Source organism: Capricornis sumatraensis, chromosome 11 (assembly GCF_032405125.1).
Source record: "Capricornis sumatraensis isolate serow.1 chromosome 11, serow.2, whole genome shotgun sequence".
Classification (NCBI taxonomy): domain Eukaryota; kingdom Metazoa; phylum Chordata; class Mammalia; order Artiodactyla; family Bovidae; genus Capricornis; species Capricornis sumatraensis.
Window position 1 is genome coordinate 100,282,206 of NC_091079.1, and position 22,415 is coordinate 100,304,620.

At 47.8% G+C, this 22,415-nt stretch overlaps 1 protein-coding gene across 7 annotated transcripts in view; it reads left to right on the forward strand.

The window, feature by feature from the left end:
- Positions 1 to 22,415, forward strand: part of COL14A1 (collagen type XIV alpha 1 chain) — a 231,080-nt gene that overhangs the window by 89,094 nt on the left and 119,571 nt on the right. For 6 of the 7 annotated variants that reach the window (XM_068983360.1, XM_068983358.1, XM_068983361.1 and 3 more), the window contains exons 18-23: positions 1,147 to 1,209; positions 3,300 to 3,451; positions 10,619 to 10,748; positions 13,559 to 13,681; positions 15,246 to 15,395; positions 20,022 to 20,138. In XM_068983360.1, coding sequence (XP_068839461.1) covers positions 1,147 to 1,209; positions 3,300 to 3,451; positions 10,619 to 10,748; positions 13,559 to 13,681; positions 15,246 to 15,395; positions 20,022 to 20,138 — 735 coding nt within the window. Of the gene's footprint in view, positions 1 to 1,146; positions 1,210 to 3,299; positions 3,452 to 5,673; positions 5,677 to 10,618; positions 10,749 to 13,558; positions 13,682 to 15,245; positions 15,396 to 20,021; positions 20,139 to 22,415 lie in introns of all 7 variants that reach the window. The other variant, XM_068983364.1, reaches the window with a different exon arrangement.

The window sequence follows — 22,415 nt, forward strand, 5'->3', positions numbered from 1 at the left end:
ATTCTGACAGCCTTTTCACCCTCCTGGGTTCCCTGCCCGTCAGCCTTACTCCTGGCTTCAGAAACTTTGTCCCTAGAACCCTTCACACACCTTCACCTTTAAGGAAATCAGTGTGCAGAGAACCTTAGACTCGGTCTGCCATCATCTAAAGGCAGGAACCATATCTGTACTGTTTACCATTACATCCCCAACACTTAACACAATTCATGGCATATTTTAACTCTGCAGTGGATATTTGTTGAATGGAAGAATGGGTGAATGGATGAAAGAGTAAATGGATGGATGGATGGATGGAATAATTTATAACTGAATAAATGAGCAAATCAGATAAATGTAGGAAAAAGTGTCCAGGCAGTTTCTGGAAAATCCCATGTTGATCTTGGTTCCAAGAATCTTGCACAAAATTTGCTCGCTGATTCATTCATCCCTTCATTTTTAAAATATGAGGTATTAACCACACATTAAATTGTCTTTGATTGGGTTCCCTGGAACCAGATTCTGAAATAGAAAATTGCATCCAGAAGGTTTGTTGAAGAGTGTAGTTGGGAGATACATCTGTAAGGAAACAAGGATGAAAGGATAGGGAATAGGGAAAAGCTAAAACTGAGCCCTCAGTGAATTCTGTTAGGAATTCTGGACCTGGCGTGGCCCTTCTGAGTGGTCCCAAATTGAGTCAAAGGGCTGGGTCTTTGTACCCCATTGGAGGTAGGCCATCCCCTGGTAGAGTCGGCAGTCTCAGCCAAGGCAAGTCTCAGAGGCCTGAGCCAGTATTCTAGAAGCTGCTGGATGAGCGTGTCGACCTCAAAGAGGGAATCTGAGCAAACAGCCCTTCTATCCTCTGGTTGCCCGGTGTGGATACAGAAATAGCAGATGCACTTCTTGCTGTCTGCCTTGCTGGTCCTGCTTGGCCGCTCCTTCTCAGCTGTTTAATTTCCTTTAATCATCATGATTATGCCCCATTTCAAAGTGAATTTCTCACTTTTATAGGTGTGATTCAATATGGTGGCAGGTGTCTGTGATTAGAAACTAGCTTCTCCAGGTTTCAGCGCCCTTGTCTGCCTTTTCTTTGAAAACTCTAAGATGCTATAGCCAAATGTATAGAGTTATCATCATCAGTGAATTTTAAAGTCATGAATACTTTTTTAGTTGACAGTTTTTGGACAGAACCACCTACGACCGAAGAAGCACCTACCAGACCTGTGACATCAGGTAAGAGCAAACAGAAGCCCGAGTACCCGGAAGAAGAAGAGTTTGTTTTCCGCAGAAGTTACCGCAGTTTTATCTGATTTGTATCATTGTTAGGAAGGGGCATGCAGATTCAAACTCCACTCCTCTTGGAACTCTCCGCCTCTTCTTGTCCCTGAGTGCCTACTCATCGTTGTCCCCGTGGCGCTCCGTTTCCCGTCTTCATTTGGGTTTCCACCCGATCGCTTAGAGGCTGTTGGAGTGAGCAGCCCCAGCCGTCTCTCTCTGCGTCTGAGCTCAGTGACTCCTCCAGCTGCTGTCTGTTGAGGACTGTTCCTATCCGGTGTCTGTGCGTTTCCGAGGCTGTGTACCGGTCTTACATCGGTTGTTTCCTCTCTCAACCTCACTTCCCCTCCGTCTCCATACAGCGCCCAACCGGCTGTCAGAGTCAGCTAGATACACGCCTGATGAGCGTCATTTCCTGACTTAGACCCTTCAGTGGGCTTCCACCACCATCCGCGTACCCGTCCGTTCTCCGATTCATTCTCTCCTCCGTGCACCTTTTTGCCGAGCCCTTCCCTACGCTCGCAGTCTCTCGCATGACCCCCGGGATGCTTCCTGGTCAGGTCCTGCCTCTTCCTGCCTTCAGCCTTAGCAGCGCTTTTCATGCTTCCCCGTATCCTCCTGTCGTCTGGCGCGCCTCGTCCTGAAGGGGGGGCGTTGCGCTCTGGGCCCACCCCCGGCCCCTCCCGCAGCTTTGCCTAGGAGGGTCCTCGGTCTGCCTCTGTGACACGTCACCGTTTCTGTCGCGTGTTATGCACTTGTGTCTTAAAGGCCTGACACCGTCTAACATACAGGAAAAGTTCAGTGAGTGTTTGCTGAATGGCAGTAAGTGAATGGAGAGAGGAGTCAGCGGAGGTGGAGAGATTGGGAGGGAGTTAGCGCGAGAGGGAGAGGAGATGGGACAAATGAGAGCCGTCGCTGTGGGAGACAGAGGAGACGGTCAGAGAGCGCAGGTGGAGGCGGCGAAACCCCAGAGGAAGGTAGCGTCCCCGCGGGCTGAGCGCAGGTGGATGCACAGAGATCCGGGAGGAAGGGTAGCGTCCCCGCGGGCTGAGCGCAGGGGGATGCACAGAGATCCGGGAGGAAGGGTAGCGTCCCCGCGGGCTGAGCGCAGATGGAGGCACAGAGATCCGGGAGGAAGGGTAGCGTCCCCGCGGGCTGAGCGCAGGGGGAGGCGCAGAGATCCAGAGGAAGGTAGCGTCCCCGCGGGCTGCGTGGATCAAGGCTGCCGCGGCGGGAGGCGTGTGCTTCGAGTGAAGGTTGTTAGCAGGCAGAACCCCCAGAGGAAGGGTAGCGTCCACGCGGGCTGAGCGCAGATGGAGGCGCAGAGACCCCGGAGGAAGGGTAGCGTCCCCGCGGGCTGAGCGCAGGTGGAGGCCGAGAGATCCAGAGGAAGGTAGCGTCCCCGCGGGCTGCGTGGATCAAGGCTGCCGCGGCGGGAGGCGTGTGCTTCGAGTGAAGGTTGTGAACAGGCGAAACGGCCGGGGCGCGTTCCTGGGGCTCCAGCGTTGAAGACTGTCTCCCAGGGCAGGCTGTGGGTTTGAGTCCTGGTCAGAGAACTAAGGCCCACGTGCTGCGGCCAACATTGTTTAAGAAGTCTAGCAATAAAGAGAAACAGGTGAGCAGGCGACGGGCTGTGTGTGTCCGATGCTGCCTTGCACAGCGAGCTCGGCCACGTGGGCCCCTTGCCCTGCTTCTCCCGCGGGGACTGACGCGAGTCCTCACTGTCGTGGCCCGCTCGGGGCTCCGCTTCTCCTTCCGGAGCTGAGAGCTGCTCCCCGCTTCCCTTTTCCGGTGTACACACAGCGTGGGGGTTGAGGGTCCACGGACTCACCTTGAAAGCATCTTTTAAGCCCATTTTTATTTGCTGTTAATCGGTGTCCTAGCTCCGGGCTAACCACGGAAGCTGAGCAGTGCTTGTTTCGCCTGGGTCTGCATAATAGAGATATATTGAATGATGCTTGTTGCCCTGTCCACAGACCACCTCTGCAGCTCATTTTGGAATACGATGGATAAAAAGTTCTTTAAACGCCTGGTTGTGTCTATTCCAGCTTTCCGCACCGGAATCAGGAACCTGGTGGTGGATGATGAGACCGCTTCTAGCCTGCGGGTAGCATGGGACATCTCAGACAGCAGTGCGCAGCAGTTCAGGGTGACCTACCTGACTGCTCCAGGGGACCCAGCGGAAGAAGTGCTGGGAACGGTGTGTATCAGCACAGCTGCGAGCCACTCTGCGTCCCCTGACTAACCAGGCCAGCGCGCTGGGAATGCAAGCTTCACGCTCATTTCTTCATCTCTCTGGATGCTAATGGTTTTGTTTGACCCAAACTTGATGACTTTTCTGTCTCTGAAACTGGCTCCATCTTTGCAACCTGCTCTAGACAGATAAAGCATCTGAACCTTCTTTACCTCTTTGCTTCTGTTGCCTTGACAACTTGTTAGAGCACAAAAATTGGGTCATAAATATACATTTATACCCTTGTTTCTGTGCATGTGTGTGTGTATTTGTGTGTGTGTATGCTTTTGATATATAAACTTTTAATATATAAACATATATATATGCACATATATAACTTTTGATGCTGGGAATCTGATTAAAAGTTTCAGCAGAACATAACTCAAAGCTCTTCTTTGTGTAGTGTTCCTAATAAAATGCCCTCCGTTAACAGTTAGTTGTATTTTTCCCTGACATTAACCCTGAGCAGATTTATAGTCATTTCTAATGTGTTCTTAATCATGAGTGTCTTCCTGAGGGATTTAGATTTTTGTGTGTTTTCTTTGTTTCATCCCTATTTTTTTTTCCTCTGTTGAAAACCTGGGTTCCCTCTTTTTAAGTTAAGAAATGAAGTGTTTTCATTTTTTAAATTAAAAAAAAACAATAATTTTTAAAGGTTACTTTCCATTTAGTTAGTACAAAATATTGGCTACATTCTTTGTGTTGGGCCTGTCTTAAAACCATGAGTAACATTATTATCCTCTCTTTCTCTTCCTCACTTATAAAGCCTTTGATGGCAAATTATTGTACTTTTATGGTACATAAACAATTGTTTGAGCTCCAGATTCTTTCAGGAGAGTACTTAATTTCAGGCTGATGAATGAATCGCCATAATACACAGTGATAACACAGTGGGCAATAACCACGTCCACTGTGAATGACCAGAAGGTCCATGGAATTGGTCTGGGAGCAGTTTTGGAAAGTTAATGGACACTTGAATAAAACAGGTTGAGTTATAAATTCACTCAGATTATAGATTTCAAATGCTCCATGATTGGAACATACCAAAAAGTTAGAATTGTGCACAACCATGACGACTGAAGATACAGTTTGGATGCTTTGTTTTTTCCTGTTATTGTCCTCATATTTTAATCTTGTTCCTAAAATGAAACCCATAAAAACTCCCTGAGTGAGAGCTTTGTTTTTTGGTTTTTGTTTCTACTCTTTCCAAGAAACACATTAAGCTTCTTGCTAAATATTCCCATTAATTTGGAATGAGTTACAGTTTAATCTTGTGCGTGCACTTGTAAGCCATACAAGGTAAAATAATAATAATATTTACTTTGGATCGTCTCTAGATAGTTTTGCCTTTGCTAGTTTCTTTCATTTCACACTGTTTATTTTGAAACACTTGGACACCTAGATGAAGGAAAAAAAGATCAAAAGTCTTCAACACATATGTGCCCCAGTTAAACAAATGTGTGATAAAAATGAAAAATATTGATAAAATTTCATGATAATTATTTACTGTGCAGAAGTATGTTTGCTATGCAAAAGAAAGTATTTTAGAATTTTTTAACTATCAAGACCCTTTGGTGAATTCCAATGAAATTGGATTTGTGGACTCTTAATTTACAGACATATTTTCTGGGAGTCTATTGGGGAGTAATGGAGAATTTATATCTGTGTTTTATGAATCATTACTGCTATATAAATGTAATATGTTACTGGAGACAGAAAGTGTGTGCATTTAGACTAGAAAACAAAGGCATGTCAGGCACTTGAACTATATTATTAATAGCCCCCACACACCAAATGAAAATCTTAAATATTTCCTTTTTTTAATTTTTAAAGTATAATTGCTTTACAGTGTTGTGTTAGTTTTTGCTCGGCCGCAGAGTGATTCAGTCACACACACACACACACACACACACACACACACACACACTCTTTCTTTTTCGTTATGGTTTATCACCCCTGTGTTGTACAGAGGGGCCTTGTTTATCCATCCTGTATATAACAGCTTATGTCGGCTAACTCCAGCCTCAGCTCGACGCCCCCCAACCCCCGCCCCCTGACAACCACAAGATCTGTTCCCTGCGTCTGTGAGACTGTTCCCGTTAGACTGTGAGACTGTTCCTTGTGTCTGTGAGACTGTTCCCGTTAGACTGTGAGACTGTTCCCTGTGTCTGTGAGACTGTTCCCGTTAGGCTGTGAGACTGTTCCCTGTGTCTGTGAGACTGTTCCCATTAGGCTGTGAGACTGTTCCCTGTGTGAGACTGTTCCCATTAGACTGTGAGACTGTTCCCTGCATCTGTGAGACTGTTCCCATTAGACTGTGAGACTGTTCCCTGCGCCTGTGAGACTGTTCCCGTTAGGCTGTGAGACTGTTCCCTGTGTCTGTGAGACTGTTCTCGTTAGACTGTGAGACTGTTCATGTTAGACTGTGAGACTCTTCCCTGTGTCTGTGAGACTGTTCCCGTTAGGCTGTGAGACTGTTCCCTGTGTCTGTGAGACTGTTCTCGTTAGACTGTGAGACTGTTCATGTTAGAATGTGAGACTCTTCCCTGCGTCTGTGAGACTGTTCCTGTTAGACTGTGAGACTGTTCACGTTGGACTGTGAGACTGTTCCCTGTGTCTGTGAGACTGTTCCCGTTAGGCTGTGAGACTGTTCCTGTTAGGCTGTGAGACTGTTCCCTGTGTCTGTGACACTGTTCCTGTTAGACTGTGAGACTGTTCCCGTTGGACTGTGAGACTGTTCCCTGTGTCTGAGACTGTTCCCGTTAGGCTGTGAGGCTGTTCCCTGTGTCTGTGAGACTGTTCCTGTTAGACTGTGAGACTGTTGACGTCGGACTGTGAGACTGTTCCCGTTAGGCTGTGAGACTGTTCCCGTTAGACTGTGAGACTGTTCCCTGCATCTGTGAGACTGTTCATGTTAGACTGTGAGACTGTTCCCGTTAGGCTGTGAAACTGTTCCCTGTGTCTGTGAGACTGTTCCTGTTAGGCTGTGAAACTGTTCCCTGTGTCTGTGAGACTGTTCTCGTTAGACTGTGAGACTGTTCCCTGCATCTGTGAGACTGTTCACGTTAGCTGAGTAAGTCCAGCCAAACGAACGATTAAAGTAATGAGGCTGACAGGGAAAGACAGAGGACTTAAACATGTTAAAATGTGGGAAAGGAAATGTGTCCAGATAAGAGAAATGCCTTTTACCATCTTTCCAAATTTTCTTTAGCTATAAAATCTTATTAAATTTATCCAAGGAAGTGACAAGATAAAGTACCGAAGCTGGAGAATAGTATAGATATATGGTAAACCAAATTCAAGCTTTAATATATATAAAACAAGAGGAATCAAACCTACTTTTCCAATTGAGGTGAAGCGAAATAGTTCTATATTTTCTAAGCATAATCAAATCTACCAAATATTCCCAATAAAAAGCTTTTAAACCCTTAGAAAGTAAAACTCCCTGTCAAATATTTCATAGAGACTGACTTTCAGCTCAGCTCAGAAGTGGAGCCGTGGCAATGACCTTGCCCTGAGTTTTGTTGGCAGTGGAGGGAGCTCTCACGTGTCTTTATTTGTGAAAGGCTGACCAGGATTCCAGACTTTTCTGGATCCCACATGAAAAACCTAAAACTGTGTACTGGATTTTAAGTTGCAGGAAATATTCTAGAGCAGGGGTAGTCAGAATGTAGATCCGTCTCCTACAAGATAAGCTTGATATTGACATTAAGCTTTTAGAAACGTTTATAGCAATTTGACATTGCTGGAATATTCAAGAATATGATCATATATTTTAGCAATTTTGTCTTATTATATTTTATAAGAATACTGATCTTCAGGGATTGGGATTAAAACAACAGCCCCAGCCCCACCTAATCCTTCACCATAGAAAGCATGAGAATCACTTTGTAGAAACAGAACTTTCTAAGACAGCGGCAAAATGAGACACGGGGAATCCTCTGTCTACTGTGGGAACTGCTTGCTGGATGAGATCCAGTTCTGAAGAGCTTTGAGCAATAATGGAGCTGGACATGGAGTAGCATATTCGAAAAATTAAAAACGTGACGTTTACTGGTTAGATTTGCGTCTCATTTAACCAAGAGTATCATTTATAGAATTGTTTCATAAACGAAACCATCATCTGCTGTGACCTGTAGCGTGTTTTTAATGGGTGCCCATCTCTTTAGAACAGGTTTACTGGAGTAGAGCTGATTTGCAGTGTCGTGTTAGCTCCAGCATGCAGCAGAGGGTCTTGGTTTCACATGTGCCTCTGTGCACTCCTGTTCAGACTTCCCCATATGGTTACCGCAGACCGCTAAGTGAGGTTCCCTGTGTTGCACTGTGCGCACTTGTGGGTCATCTATTTCATATATAGCAGTGTGTGTGTGCGAAGCTCAAGTTCCTAATTTGTCCTTCCCTCCACGTTTCCCTTTTGGTAACTATGTTTGTTTTCAAAATCTGTGAGCCTTTTTGGTTTGTAAATAAGGTCATATATATCATTTTTTAAATTAGATTCCACAGGTGAGTGATGTCATATGATATTTGTCTTGCTCTGACTTACTTCACTCAGCATGGTGGATAACCTCTAGGCCCGTGCCTACTGTTGCGGATGGCGCTATTTTTGTGGCTGAGTGACATCCCTTTGCATGCGCACCACGCCTTTGTTACCCATTCCTCAGTCAGTGGGCGTTTAAGCTGCTGCCACGTCCTGGCTGCTGTCAGTGGTGCTGCAGTGAACACTGGGGTGCATGTATCTTTTCACATTGTGGTTTCCTCCAGGTGTATGCTCAGGGGTAGGATTGCTGGATCATGTGGCAGTTTAGTTTGTTAAGGAAACTCCAGACTGTTCTCCATAGCTGCTGCACAAACTTACATCCCATCAACGGTGCAGAAGCGTTCCCTTTGCTCTGCACCCTCTCCAGCGTTTATTGTTTATGGGTTCATGATAATGTCCATTCTGACCGGCAGTGTGAGGTGATACCTAACTGTCGTTTTGCTTTGCATTTCTCTAATGATTAGGAATGTCGAGCATCTTTCTATGTGCTTCTTGGCCATCCATGCATCATTTTTGGAGAACTGTCTGTTTAGATCTTCTGAGTGGTGCTCATCGTTACCTCGCTTCGTGCAAACAAGCAGAGGTCCAGTAGAAGGAACTTTGCGAACCCAAGAGAAGGTTTATGCTTTATTCTTGGGAGTGAGTCTCATGAGGATAAAGAGGTTTTCATAGTACAGTCAGCTGGAACAGAGGGCAGTGGTTAAAAAGGGCTCAGACCAGATATTCAGGGTTTCGATACGGCCTTTTCGTGTGTGGGTGTTCAGTTGCTCAGTCGTGTCCAACTCTCTGCAGCGCTGTGGACTGTGGCCCGCCAGGCTCCTCTGCCATGGGATGCTCCAGGCAAGAAGACTGGAGTGGGTTGCCATTCCCTGCTCCAGGGGCCTTCCTGACCCAGGGATGGAGCTTTCATCTCCTGCACTGCAGGCGGATTCTTTACCACTGAGCCACCAGGAAGCCCATGGCTTTTTTTTACCCAAAAGCTATATGCGTCTCAGTCTCCTCATCTATGAAATGAGAGCAATGATACTTCTTTCCTCAGAATGCTGTGGTGAGGAGTAAGTGAGTTACTGCATTCGGATACTTAGAGCAGTAACAGAAACTGCTGCCTGGCAGGTAAACGAGCCCTGCAGGACGGCCCCACCGCTTCCAGTGCCCTACAGGCTACATCTGATTGCTCCCATGTCCATGTGCTTCTCAGTTTGAGAGGTGACCTTATATAAGGAACATCAGCCTGGGTGGTTAGATAGGCACACAGCTTGGAATCAAAGCCCAGGCTCTGGGCTCCATAGGGTTATATCGAGAAGAAATGCCCTAAAGGAAGCTGCATGGATGGATAAGACCAGACAGGACAACCGCGGTTCTTTTTTAACGTCTTCTTAATGCAGGGTTATCCAACTCCTTTTAGAATAAAGCGGAGCTCCTTGTGTAAAATCTCCCTCCTAGGACTGCATCGGTACCATCCTGGATATTCAATGTCATTCCATATGAGGAGCAAAATCATATTGCTTTAGTATGAATCACCTAATGCCGACTTCCTCTTTTTATATTAACCCCCTATCCCGGCTGCTTTTAGAGCTTAGCAATATCTTAGCAACAGCTGCTTGTGAGTTCAACTCAAGGCTTTCTAGGGCTTATTCCATGATTTATAGGTTCCTTCCCTCATCCAGAAGTAGACAGCACGCCCTTTGCCTGCTGGCATTTTACCCAGCTCTTGAATCCAAAACCATCTCCAGCTGTCCCAGTCTTGTGACTCGTTTGGGTCAGTTCTTACATCCTAGCATTTTTTTCCAGCCATGATGAAGTCTTTTAAATGGCCCAGAAATGTGCCAGCATCTAACTGCTGAAGCCTGGGGAGAAAGTTTTGTGGCCTTAGTATTAAGAACATGTGGCTTTTCTGGTCCATATATCCTTTTAGGGATGGCAGGATTGGCCCCATGGAACGTTGCACTGATGTGTGGGTGGTGTCCACCCCACCGCTGGATTTTAGTTTTTGCAGACTTTAGAGTCAGAGGAATGGTGATCTCAGATTGAGGAAGACATCTCCTTTCAGAAGTAAAAAAAACTGCAACCTTTTTTAGTGTCACTGGTAAATATCTTTCGACTCGGAAATCTGGGCTTTAACATGTGGTTGTGGTGTTCTTGGCTAGCATCCACCCTGAAATATTGGGGTTAGATGATCTCTGAACGGGGAGGAGTGGAAGGCTGACTTTTCAAGAGGCTATTTAAGTAGAAGCAAATATGCTGTGCAGGCTGTGTTATAGAATGAACACTCCTAAGCCATAAACACCTGCTTTCCAAAGAGATGATCGTTTTTTCTTCTGGCTGCTTTACAAATGCTGAAAAGATGTTGAGAGAAGGCTGTTCCTGAGCGCTCAAGAGCTTCATATTTAAGCCTTCTGCTTTAGTGATTAGAAGCTGAGGGCTGCTCTGAGGGGAGCTGCAGAGAGAAATGCTTTCGCATGGATGCCTTCCTCTTATCAGCCTCAAGCAGACCTCCCTGCTTCTGATGATGTCGAAGCGCCTTAAGTCCTCCTCTTTAGTAGGCCAGCTGGGACGCAAGTCTGACCAAGACCATGGTCCTCTGCTTTTCTCTTCAGATTTTGGTGCCTGGAAGCCAGAACACTCTGCTTCTGAAGAATCTGCTCTCTGAGACCGAGTACAAGGTCACGGTGACGCCCATCTATGATGACGGAGAAGGGGTCAGTGTCTCTGCCCCTGGAAAAACCTGTGAGTGAAGCTTCCCTGGGGCTGCGCGCTGTCCTCTCTAATGCGCCCGGCAGCTGCAGGGTAGGGGAGGAAAGGCTCTGGAAGGGCCAGTTGCTCAGCTGTGTCCCACTCCTTGCCACCCCACGGACTGTGGCCCGCCAGGCTCCTCTGTCCGTGGAATTCTCCAGGCGAGAATCCTGGAGGGGGTAGCCTTTCCCTTCTCCAGGGGATCTTCCCAACCCAGGGACTTCAGCTGCGTCCCTGCATTGCGGGTGGATTCGTTACCATCTGAGCTACCAGGGAAGCCCCCAGGTGGTATCAGTTCAGTTCAGTTCAGTCGCTCAGTCATGTCCGACTCTCTGCGACCCCATGAATCGCAGCACGCCAGGCCTCCCTGTCCATCACCATCTCCCCGAGTTCACTCAGACTCACGTCCATCGAGTCCGTGATGCCATCCAGCCATCTCATCCTCAGTCGTCCCCTTCTCCTCCTGCCCCCAATCCCTCCCAGCATCAGAGTATTTTCCAATGAGTCAACTCTTCGCATGAGGTGGCCAAAGTACTGGAGTTTCAGCTCTAGCATCATTCCTTCCAAAGAAATCCCAGGGTTGATCTCCTTCAGAATGGACTGGTTGGATCTCCTTGCAGTCCAAGGGACTCTCAAGAGTCTTCTCCAACACCACAGTTCAAAAGCATCAATTCTTGGGCGCTCAGCCTTCTTCACAGTCCAACTCTCACATCCATACATGACCACAGGAGAAACCATAGATGACCTTATTTAAGAAGCAGGAGTAGAGACACAGACCTCGAGAGAAGAAACGCATGGATAGCAGGGCGAGAAGGCAGCGGTGGGCTGAGCAGGAGGCTGGGAGTGCCGTGTGCATGCGGCCGTGTATACCACAGGTGACGAGCGCCTGCTGCAGAGCTCGGGGCCTCTGCCCAGGCTCCGCGGCGGCCTCAGTGGGGAGGAAATCCGAAGAAGCGGGATGTGTGTGGACTGTGTACACACGGCCGGTCCACTTTGCGGTACAGCAGACTGACACAGCAGTGTAAAGCAGCTCTCCTCCACTAAAAGAGAAGAGAAAAGGGGATTTGGAGAGAGAAAATCCGCTCGGATTCTGTCTTCACACATTCAAGCTGTGTGACTTCGGGCAAATCGCTCCACTGCTCTGGGGTTCCGTCCCCTCGTCTCCGAAACCGAAGGCTTGACACAGCCGCGTCTCCCTGCCCCAGCGTCTGATCGTCCCCAGCTGCGGGTCCCTCGGAGGCCCCTCCGGGCGCGTGCACGCCCCTCACCTAGCACGCGCTCAGCGAGTGCACGCCCGCGGCTCCCTGCGCTCGATCCCAGAGGCTCCGCCCGCCTCACAGCGGCGCAGCTTTTGAAAATCGAGACGGTCTCAGGGCTCCCCTCTGTTCCAAGCCGCCTGGCGGCTCCCCGTGGACCAGCGTAAACTCCGAGGTCCGTGCAGGGGCCCGAAGGCCGAGGTGACCGGGACCCTCCTGAGCTCGCCTCCAGCCAGCCCGCCTTCCCTGTCCTCCCTGGCCTTCTAAAGCTTGGCTCGGCCTTAGAAATGCACACGAGCCGCTGCTGCCAGGCTGAGCATCCTCTCCCGGAGGTTTGCTTTTCTGACTGCTTGTCACTGTGGCCTCAGTTCAGCGCCCCCGCTCAGGCTTCTCTCACCCCCCGGGCAGAGACCTCCCCACCTTCTCCCGTGGTTTCCTGCGTTTCCGCTCGTCCCATTTTGGTTTCGGTCCTGTCTCAGCACAGACTGGGGTGTAAAATAGGCTTAAGGATGTCTTGTACAGCACGAGGAATGCAGCCACCATTTTGTCATAATGTCAATGGAAAATAACCTTTAGAAACTGTGTACAATTTGTTTAAATGTTTGATTCACATAATTTATAAAAGGGTTTCATGATGAACACACATATATACTCAAACAAATAAAGGCTTTTAAAGGCTATCACTATGGAAATACCATCTGTACAAAAAAGTTATTTCAAAGGGTGTTCTTTGAAATAATTTTGAATGGTCCACTTATTTTAAGCGCTGGTTAACACAACTAAATTCTGTCAGCAACAAAGTAAGAATGATAATATCCATCAACATGCATGACAGTTTACAAAGACCCTTCATGCAAACAGCTCTCCTGTTTTGATAAAAAACTGATGAATGATGATTGAAATTTATGAAGGTGTGAAAGTGTTAGTCGCTAGTCATGTCTGACTGTTTCTGATCCGTGGATTGTAGCCTGCCAGGCTCTTCTGTCCATGAGATTCTCCAGGCAAGAATACTGGAGTGGGTTGGCATCACCCACTCCAGGGGAATCTTCCCAACCCAGGGACTGGACCTGGGTCTCCTGTATTGCAGGCAGATTCTCTACTGTCTGAACCACCAGGTATGGTTCAGAACCCCTAATATGAAGATGAAAGCAAAATAAAAAGTCTTCCCTCTAAGAATCGCTGCCACTCCTGTTAATCTAATCACCCTGATATGATAGTGCAACAGAGGGCGTGTGACAGAAATGTTTTCACGAACGCTGCTCACTTCAGGATTGCTTTAAAGGAACCGAGGAAAGTGGAGCCCAAATTTCACTGAGTGAACCACTGATCTTCGGATAAGTGTTTTACCACGAGAGCAGTCATTTTCTGTCATTTAATGCTTAGCATCACCACGGATTCTTGAAGTTCCCTTGCTGTTTGCTTTAGTGCTTTTTCCCTTGTAAGTATCTTTAAGCTGTGGGAAGAAGCATGAGACTCTGCTAACCAAAAGGTAGGTTGCAAAGATGGAAACCACATTAAACCACTTTCTTCATTTTCCTTCCTGCCCAGTGCCACCCTCTGGTCCCCAAAACTTACGGGTTTCGGAAGAATGGTATAACAGACTGCGTATTACGTGGGACCCCCCTTCTTCCCCAGTGAAAGGGTATAGGATTGTCTACAAACCTGTCAGTGGTAAGTCACGCTTTTCAAAAATGTAATCTTTAAAGACAGGTTATTTTTGTTTTTACTTTCCATCACTGGTTTTAAGAAATGGGAAGAGCCTCTTCCCTTTTATGGAAAAAAAAAGAAAAATGTGTTGAAGTTGCCACCTCACCCAAGACACAGCTGGCATGTTAATAAGCAGGATATCTACTTGGCCTACAGTTGACCTTTGCCCACCCCAGACAAGGAGCCCGCCGAGGCGGCCTTTGACTCCGTAGCGGTGAGAGGCTTCTGTGGCTTGATGGGTATGTGAGCTCTAAACCTTTAGACTCTCCAATTTCTAATTCTTCCTCTACCTGTTACTTCTTGGGCTAGTTAGAAAAAGTTTACCAGCTTCTCAGGGTCCTCATCCTGGAGACTGTGTTAAGGTATTCGTCTTTCAGTCGTTAAGCAGTGTCCAGCTCTTCGCGACCCATGTGCCGCAGCACGCCAGGCTTCCCTGTCCTTCGCTATCTCCTGGAGCTTGCTCAGACTCATGTCCATTGAGCTGATGATGCCATCCAACCATCTCTTCCTCTGTTACCCCTTCTCCTGCCCTCAGTTCAAAAGCATCAGTTTTTTGGTGCTCAGCCTTCTTTATGGCCCAGCTCTCTCATCAGTACATGACTACAGGAAAGACCACAACTTTGACTATACAGACCTTTGTCAACAAAGTGGTATCTCTGCTTTTAAATATGGTGTGTAGGTTTGTCATAGCTTCTTAAAAATTTTTATTTATTTTAATAGGAGGATAATTACAATATTGTAGTGGTTTTTGCCGTATACTGACATGAGTCAGCCACGGGACACACATCATAGCTTTCTGAAAACTATGTCAAGGTATAAAATGCATCAGGTTGAGGAAAACTTAAAAATCATCCTTTGGGTCAATAAAAACCTTTCTACCCTCAAAAACACTATGAGTCTCAATTTGTATAGGACATAGCACAGAATATTTTTCCTGACCAATCAAAGCTTCCACTCGGTTGGAACAGAGGTGAAAATGCAAAAGCCCAAAGAAGGCAGATGGTCAAGGGCCTTGGAGGAGGAGTGTCATCTGTGTGACCTCAAGCAGCAGAAGAGGGGCTATGGAGCCCACACTGGTGGTGTATATGGTTGTCCTTATGTGGCACGGTGTGGCATAGTGTCCATGACAAAACGGCCACTAGGGCAACTTAATGCCTTCTGGGGACAAAGCTGCTGTCTGAGGTGGGGTAACCCAAAATGACTCCTGTTTTCTCACGTGCCCCAAAGCCCGTGCCGTCCTGGTGGCTCCACTGTGAAGGCCTCACAATATGGTGGACGGTGAGGTGACGCAGTTTCTTTGGGTAGTTCTAGGGACAGAACTATGTTTAAGAAAAGGACGAGATGCCGTGAAAGCTCTAGCCTGGGAGTCAGGTAGGCGGGAAGTCTTGCAGCGGAACGGGGCTAGACCCAGCCCTCTGTGTGTGTCTCCTGGGCGAGCTGGAGCACAGCGGAGGAAGTACGGTTGGTTCGGAAGCGTCTCTGTTTTCCCCTGTTCTCTGGTAACTGAAATACACTCTTTCTCCTTTAGTTGCTGGCCCAACCCTGGAGACGTTCGTGGGAGCGAACATCCACACCATCCTCATCACCAACCTGCTCAGCGGAATGGACTACAACGTGAAGATATTCGCGTCCCAGGCCTCGGGCTTCAGCGACGCTCTGACCGGCGTGGTGAAAACACGTAAGGCTGGCCGCTGCCCCGTGTGGCGCTCTGCTTGCTTCTCCTCTGTAACTGAAGCCCTGCGGCAGCTCAGCGGTCGCTGTCTCTCCCCTCCAGGGCTGCCCTTTCTGGACGGTGCCTCATGGAAAGCGAGCTGTGCCCCCTACTCAGGGCTGTGGTTCAGAGTCCTAGCTGGCCGGCAGAATGTCAGGAGCTGGCGTTCAAACATACTCGATGGTGGCAGATGGGATTTCCTTCTGGAAAGTCTTTGTTGGTATTTTTCAAATTAGGTGAAATTTTCCATCCAGCCCATATAACCTGATGCAGTCAAACCCCGTCCAAGCTGAGCCAGGGAAAACTTGCCTTTTGTCAAAGCCTTTGCCCCTCTCCACCCTCTCACTCCATCCGTTAAAGATACTTGCACCACTCAAAAGACTTCCTTCTCTGTCTTTTAAGGGTTTGCATGCTGTCTGCACACCATCTGGGACTTCTCCTTGGCACACATCACTCACAGACACCCGTGGCATAATACAGTGTTTTCCAGACTCCGGCACGTGTGTGCCGTATTCCTGCTGTTCCTTATGCTTCCACACCATCTGCTTAATATATTTCTTCAAATCAACTTACAGTTTCTTTTTGTTTTTACTTAAATGCTTTCAAAAACCACAAAACTCTCAACAGAAAACCAGTCTTTTTAATACACGTTGCTTCCCTGGTGGCTCAGCTGGGAAAGAAGCCGCCTGCAATGCAGGAGACCCCGGTTCGATTCCCGGGTCGGGACGATCCCCTGGAGGAGGGAAAGGCTGCCCACTCCAGTATTCTTGGGCTTCCCTTCTGGCTCAGCTGGGAAAGAAGCCGCCTGCAATGCAGGAGACCCCGGTTCGATTCCCGGGTGGGGAAGATCCCCTGGAGGAGGGAAAGGCTGCCCACTCCAGTATTCTTGGGCTTCCCTTCTGGCTCAGCTGGGAAAGAAGCCGCCTGCAGTGCAGGAGACCCCGGTTCGATTCCCGGGTCGGGACGATCCCCTGGAGGAGGGAAAGGCTGCCCACTCCAGTATTCTTGGGCTTCCCTTCTGGCTCAGCTGGGAAAGAAGCCGCCTGCAGTGCAGGAGACCCCGGTTCGATTCCCGGGTCGGGAAGATCCCCTGGAGGAGGGAAAGGCTGCCCACTCCAGTATTCTTGGGCTTCCCTTCTGGCTCAGCTGGGAAAGAAGCCGCCTGCAGTGCAGGAGACCCCGGTTCGATTCCCGGGTCGGGACGATCCCCTGGAGGAGGGAAAGGCTGCCCACTCCAGTATTCTTGGGCTTCCCTTCTGGCTCAGCTGGGAAAGAAGCCGCCTGCAATGCAGGAGACCCCGGTTCGATTCCCGGGTCGGGAAGATCCCCTGGAGGAGGGAAAGGCTGCCCACTCCAGTATTCTTGGGCTTCCCTTCTGGCTCAGCTGGGAAAGAAGCCGCCTGCAATGCAGGAGACCCTGGTTCGATCCCTGGGTCGGGACGATCCCCTGGAGGAGGGAAAGGCTGCCCACTCCAGTATTCTTGGGCTTCCCTTCTGGCTCAGCTGGGAAAGAAGCCGCCTGCAATGCAGGAGACCCCGGTTCGATTCCCGGGTCGGGACGATCCCCTGGAGGAGGGAAAGGCTGCCCACTCCAGTATTCTTGGGCTTCCCTTCTGGCTCAGCTGGGAAAGAAGCCGCCTGCAATGCAGGAGACCCCGGTTCGATTCCCGGGTCGGGACGATCCCCTGGAGGAGGGAAAGGCTGCCCACTCCAGTATTCTTGGGCTTCCCTTCTGGCTCAGCTGGGAAAGAAGCCGCCTGCAATGCAGGAGACCCCGGTTCGATTCCCGGGTCGGGACGATCCCCTGGAGGAGGGAAAGGCTGCCCACTCCAGTATTCTTGGGCTTCCCTTCTGGCTCAGCTGGGAAAGAAGCCGCCTGCAATGCAGGAGACCCCGGTTCGATTCCCGGGTCGGGACGATCCCCTGGAGGAGGGAAAGGCTGCCCACTCCAGTATTCTTGGGCTTCCCTTCTGGCTCAGCTGGGAAAGAAGCCGCCTGCAATGCAGGAGACCCTGGTTTGATCCCTGGGTCGGGAAGATCCCCTGGAGGAGGGAAAGGCTGCCCACTCCAGTATTCTGGCCTGGAGAATTCCATGGATCATATATTCCATGGGGTTGCAAAGAGTTGGACATGACTGAGTGACTTTCACTTTCACTTTAATACACATTAAAGGTAGTACATAAATGACCAAAATAAAAATGGTTTGGCTGTTGAATGTGGGATATCATCCCATATCCCAAGTGATATCAACAGCACGTGGCCCACACTTGAGGATGTTAGTTGTGGTATAATCAGAAGTGTAAACTGTAAATCTTCTAATTAGCTAAGGCCTTGAGCAAATTACCTCTTACCTCTCTGAGCCCACATTTTCTCAACCCTAAAATGAAGATATAATATTAATAGTAATAACTGCTTACAGACTGTTTGGGAAGACGAAAGAGATAGCATATACGAAGGATCTACTGTGTGGCAAGCGCTCGACAAATAGCCTCTTTTATCACTGTGATAATTGTGCTTGGTGAATTTGGGTCATCTCTCACTCTCGTTGCTAATCAAAAAATTATTCCAATGAAAGGAATTTTGTAAGGATGAGGCATATATTGGACCAAACCCCAGGCACCTTTGTCTGGCCACCCGTGTTGTATATAGGGCCTCGGTTCAGTTCAGCCGCTCAGTCATGTCCAACTCTCTGTGACCCCATGGACTGCGGCATGCCAGGCTTCCCTGTCCATCACCAACTCCCCGAGTTAACCCAAGCTCACGTCCACTGAGTCAGTGATGCCATCCAACCATCTCATCCTCTGTCGTCCCCTTCTCTGCCCTTCATTAGAGGAAGCTTCCTGAATTCTTTTTTATGGAAATCTTTAAAATTAGAAAGCTAGATATGGGATCCATTTAATCTCAAAAGAAATAGTGTCTCTCTTCAACAGGGCTTGGAAGCCTTTGGCCTATAGTTCTGATCTCAGACTTGGCAACTGAAATGATAGTGGTGTAGGTACTATGAAGTGAGAGTGTTAGCTGCTCGGTCGTGTCCGACTCTTTGTGACCCCACGGACTACAGCCCGCCAGGCTCCTCTGTCCATCTCCAGGCCCGGACGCTGGAGTGGGTGCCATTCACTTCTCCGGGGCATCTTCCCAACCCAGGGATGGAGCCCAGGTCTCGTGCGCTGCAGGCGGCTTCCTTACCCTCTGAGCCCCCGGGAAGCCTCCAGTGTTTCCGTGAGCCCCTCGCCACCCGGCAGCCTTCCTCAGAAGCCCTGTGAGCCCCCGTGCGTGCCCACCTTCATCGCCTGCCCCTAGTTTGTCCTCCTCTCCCCTCCAGATGCCCCTCCCGTCTGAGCCAGTCCTCCTGTCCCTGACTTTCTCTTGCGCTCTCTTCTTACTGTCTCTCGTATCTCTGTCCTCTCTTCTCCGCTCCCCTCCTTCTGTTTCACCCCTTTTCTCTCCTTTAATAAATGTGGGTATTCCAAACATATTTTAAAATAATGAAAGTATTGAATTGTTTTATCATCTATCCTTAAGGTAAAAATTAGATTGGCTTTCTTTCTTTCTTTTTCCCAAGAATAATAAAACCCTGTAAAATCGAAAATAAATTGATTCACAGTATTTTTAAAATTTAGTGTGGGTATATAAGTCATTATTGGTTTCCTTTTTTTGTGGGGGGAGAGGATTGTTTCATTGCCTTAGGAAAACGGTCTTCCTTTGCTGATCAACAAAAAGGAACAGTGTCATGATGCAAATTGTTACTAGTCCAGATTATTTTTACCATCTTGAAAAATAATTTTAAGCTATTTTTTAATTTTATGAAGTGACTGAAAGAGACATACAAGAGAATGAATGATGTGGATGAAGGCAGAGGTCCTTAGAAAAAGTAAATATCATTAATTTGCTGCTTTTTCTGGTTGGATCTCAGTGGTAAACACTGAATCCTTAGTCCTCAATTGGAGAAACAGTATTTTTACTGCTTCTTCAAATAAACTCGCTGTGAATAACTTTTGTATATAACTGTGTTCGTCCTAAGATGAATAAGAATGCGTGTATTCTTAATCATTTCCTGTTTTCTGTGCTAAATTTTTCCTTTTTAAATTTTCAGAAGCTTGCTCCTTCTCACTCAGCCGTGTTTCGAGGGCAGCCTGTGTGAGCTGCTCCTGTCTGAGTGATTTCCCTTTCGTCCTCTTTGCTCTTCCCTTTTGTTTAAACCATAGCTTTCTCTCAGTGGTTGATGAGTACATATTGTGTTTAACATTTTTGTTATGAAAGTATTATATATTAATTGTGGAATATTTTGAAAGCACAGATTAATGAAGAGGGAAGATTTAAAATCACCCATAATTTCACCATCCATCACAACTGGCTTTTTCCAGACATATATTTCTTTTTTTGTTTACAGGGAACAGACAAACCCTATCATACATCACATTCTGCAACTGCTTTTTACAGTCATAAAATCGCTATCCTTTGTGTAACTTGGTGGGTTTCCTACCACTAGCTGTGGAACCTTGAATTCAAATTTTACCAAAGTTGACTTCGGACTTGGGGATGACTGTGGCGTTGTCTGCAGAGTGACCCAGTCGTGTTTCTGTCTCACTGCAGTGTTTCTGGGTGTGACCGACCTTCAGGCAGACGCGATCCAGACGACCAGCTTGTGTGCCCGCTGGCAGGTGCAGCGCCACGCCACTGCCTACAGGATTGTCCTGGAATCCCGCCAGGGTAAGTGTGACCCGTCACCCGTGCCTCTGCCACGCGCTCGCGTGCTCTGTGCAAGGTACTGCGGACGACACACCGTGAACTGGAGACAAATGCACTCTGCCTGAGGAGGCCACGCTATGCTGTGAGTCGTGCAGGATGTAGTCGGGAGGGCTGCTTAAGCCAGTTGCTTAATCTCTCCAGGTCTCCATTTGCCCGTTTACGGCTAATAGGCAGAACCACAGTGTGGCTCTTGGGGCATCCTGTGAGGACTGAGCTGAGACCACCTGCGTGAAGTGTCTGCAGCTGTGCTCTGTGCATAGTAAACACCCAGGAAGTGTGGCTGCTGTTGGTGGTAGGAGTTGCTTAGGCAAGACTGACAACACGCCTTAAAACTGTACGGCCCTGTTATCTTGGTCCTTACTCTGTGGAGATCTGGGTTTGACTTCAGTGCTTCTCTCAGTGATTTTTTTTACTTTTGGGGATAATTGATGAGCAGCAAACTCATTCAGGAGATGAAGTGATGTATCTGTGCTATCCATGGGCAGTACATTAGCATCAAAGCTCTCAAGTTCATCTACAGTTTCGGATTTGGCTTCAAAGGTGAAACACTTAAAATGTCTGCTATTTTCACTAAAAGTATCAAGAACAATAACAAAAGACGGATTCTCCAAGAATGAGTTTCCAGGAACTGTTAATCTTGTTTTGTCATTGTGAGCGTGAATAATATTCAGAAGATGGGATCAAATAATGAAAATTTCTTTGATCAGATTTGTATTGTCGGTAGGAAAGATCGTCTTGTTGTTTGGGGGGCGGGACAGAGCCAACATTACAGAATTCCAGATGGCATTTTTTAACCTTTCAAATTTGCTGATAAGGTCATTAATTTTGAAATAATTGACTAAGTCATCGCTGCTGCAGGCTCTCCTCTAGCGCTGCAGGTGGAGGCCACTCTCTAGGTGTGGGGCATGGGCCTCTTGCGTGGCTCCTCCTGTGAAGCACAGACTCGGCACTCTGGCCTCCGGAGGTGCAGTGCGGGCTCAGCAGTTGTGGTTCATGGGCTCAGAAGCCCGCGGCACGAGGAATCTTCCCAGACCAGGGATCAAACCCATGTCCCCTGCACTGGCAGGTGGACTCTTATCCACTGGATCACTGGGGAAGTCCTCGCGATTGTTACTGCTTTTTTATTTCTGGATAAACGATAAATGGTTTCCTCACTTAAAAAAGCAGAAAGGGCTAATTTTTCAGATCTGGATGGGACTTGTCTTTAGTTAGTAGCACACATCCCTGGCTATAACTACATTTTAAATGCAGGAATCCGCTTTTACTCTAATCCAGGAAGTGGAAAGCATAGTTTAGTAAAGCACTGAGAGTTTAGCAGAGTTGCTGGAAATGAGCTGAAAATATGAGATAGAATATTAGAAACACAAGAAGGGATTTCTGCCAACACTAAGCAAGGCTTTGTCTCTGCAGGCGTGCTAATAAGCCACTGATTCCTTGATTCCCTGCGTGTGATCCTGTAAAGGTCCCTTAAGCCAGACATCGGCTAAGCATATGGGAGTGGCTTTAATCTGCAATAAACACTGAATAAGGAAAAGTCAGGACAAATCACTTGGATTCTGTGGTGGTTTTCTGAGATGCTTAACCTGGATTGTCGGGTCCATGAATCAAGGCAAACTGGAAGTGGTCAAACAGGAGATGGCAAGAGTGAACATGGACATTCTAGGAATCAGCAAACTCAGATGGACTGGAATGGGTGAATTTAACTCAGATGAGCATTACATCTACTACTGTGGGCAGGAATCCCTCAGAAGAAATGGAGTAGCCCTCATGGTCAACAAAAGAGTCTGAAATGCTGTTCAGTTCAGTTCAGTCACTCAGTCGTGTCCGACTCTTTGTGACCTCATGGACCGCAGCACACCAGGCCTCCCTGTCCATCACCAACTCCTGGAGTTTACATGAGATGCAGTACTTGAATGAAATCTCAAAAATGGCAGAATGATCTCTGTTTGTTTCCAAGGCAAACTATTCAATATCACAGTAATTTGTCTATGCCCCCGACCAATAACGCGGAAGAAGCTGAAGTTGAACGGTTCTATGAAGACCTACAAGACCTTCTAGAAACCAACACCCAAAAAAGATGTCCTCTTCATTATAGGGGACTGGAATGCAGAAGTAAGCAGTCAACAGCTACCTGGAGTAACAGGCAGATTTGGCCTTGGAGTACAGAATGAAGCAGGCAAAGACTAATAGAGTTTTGCTAAAAGAATGCACTGGTCATAGCAAACACCCTCTTCCAAC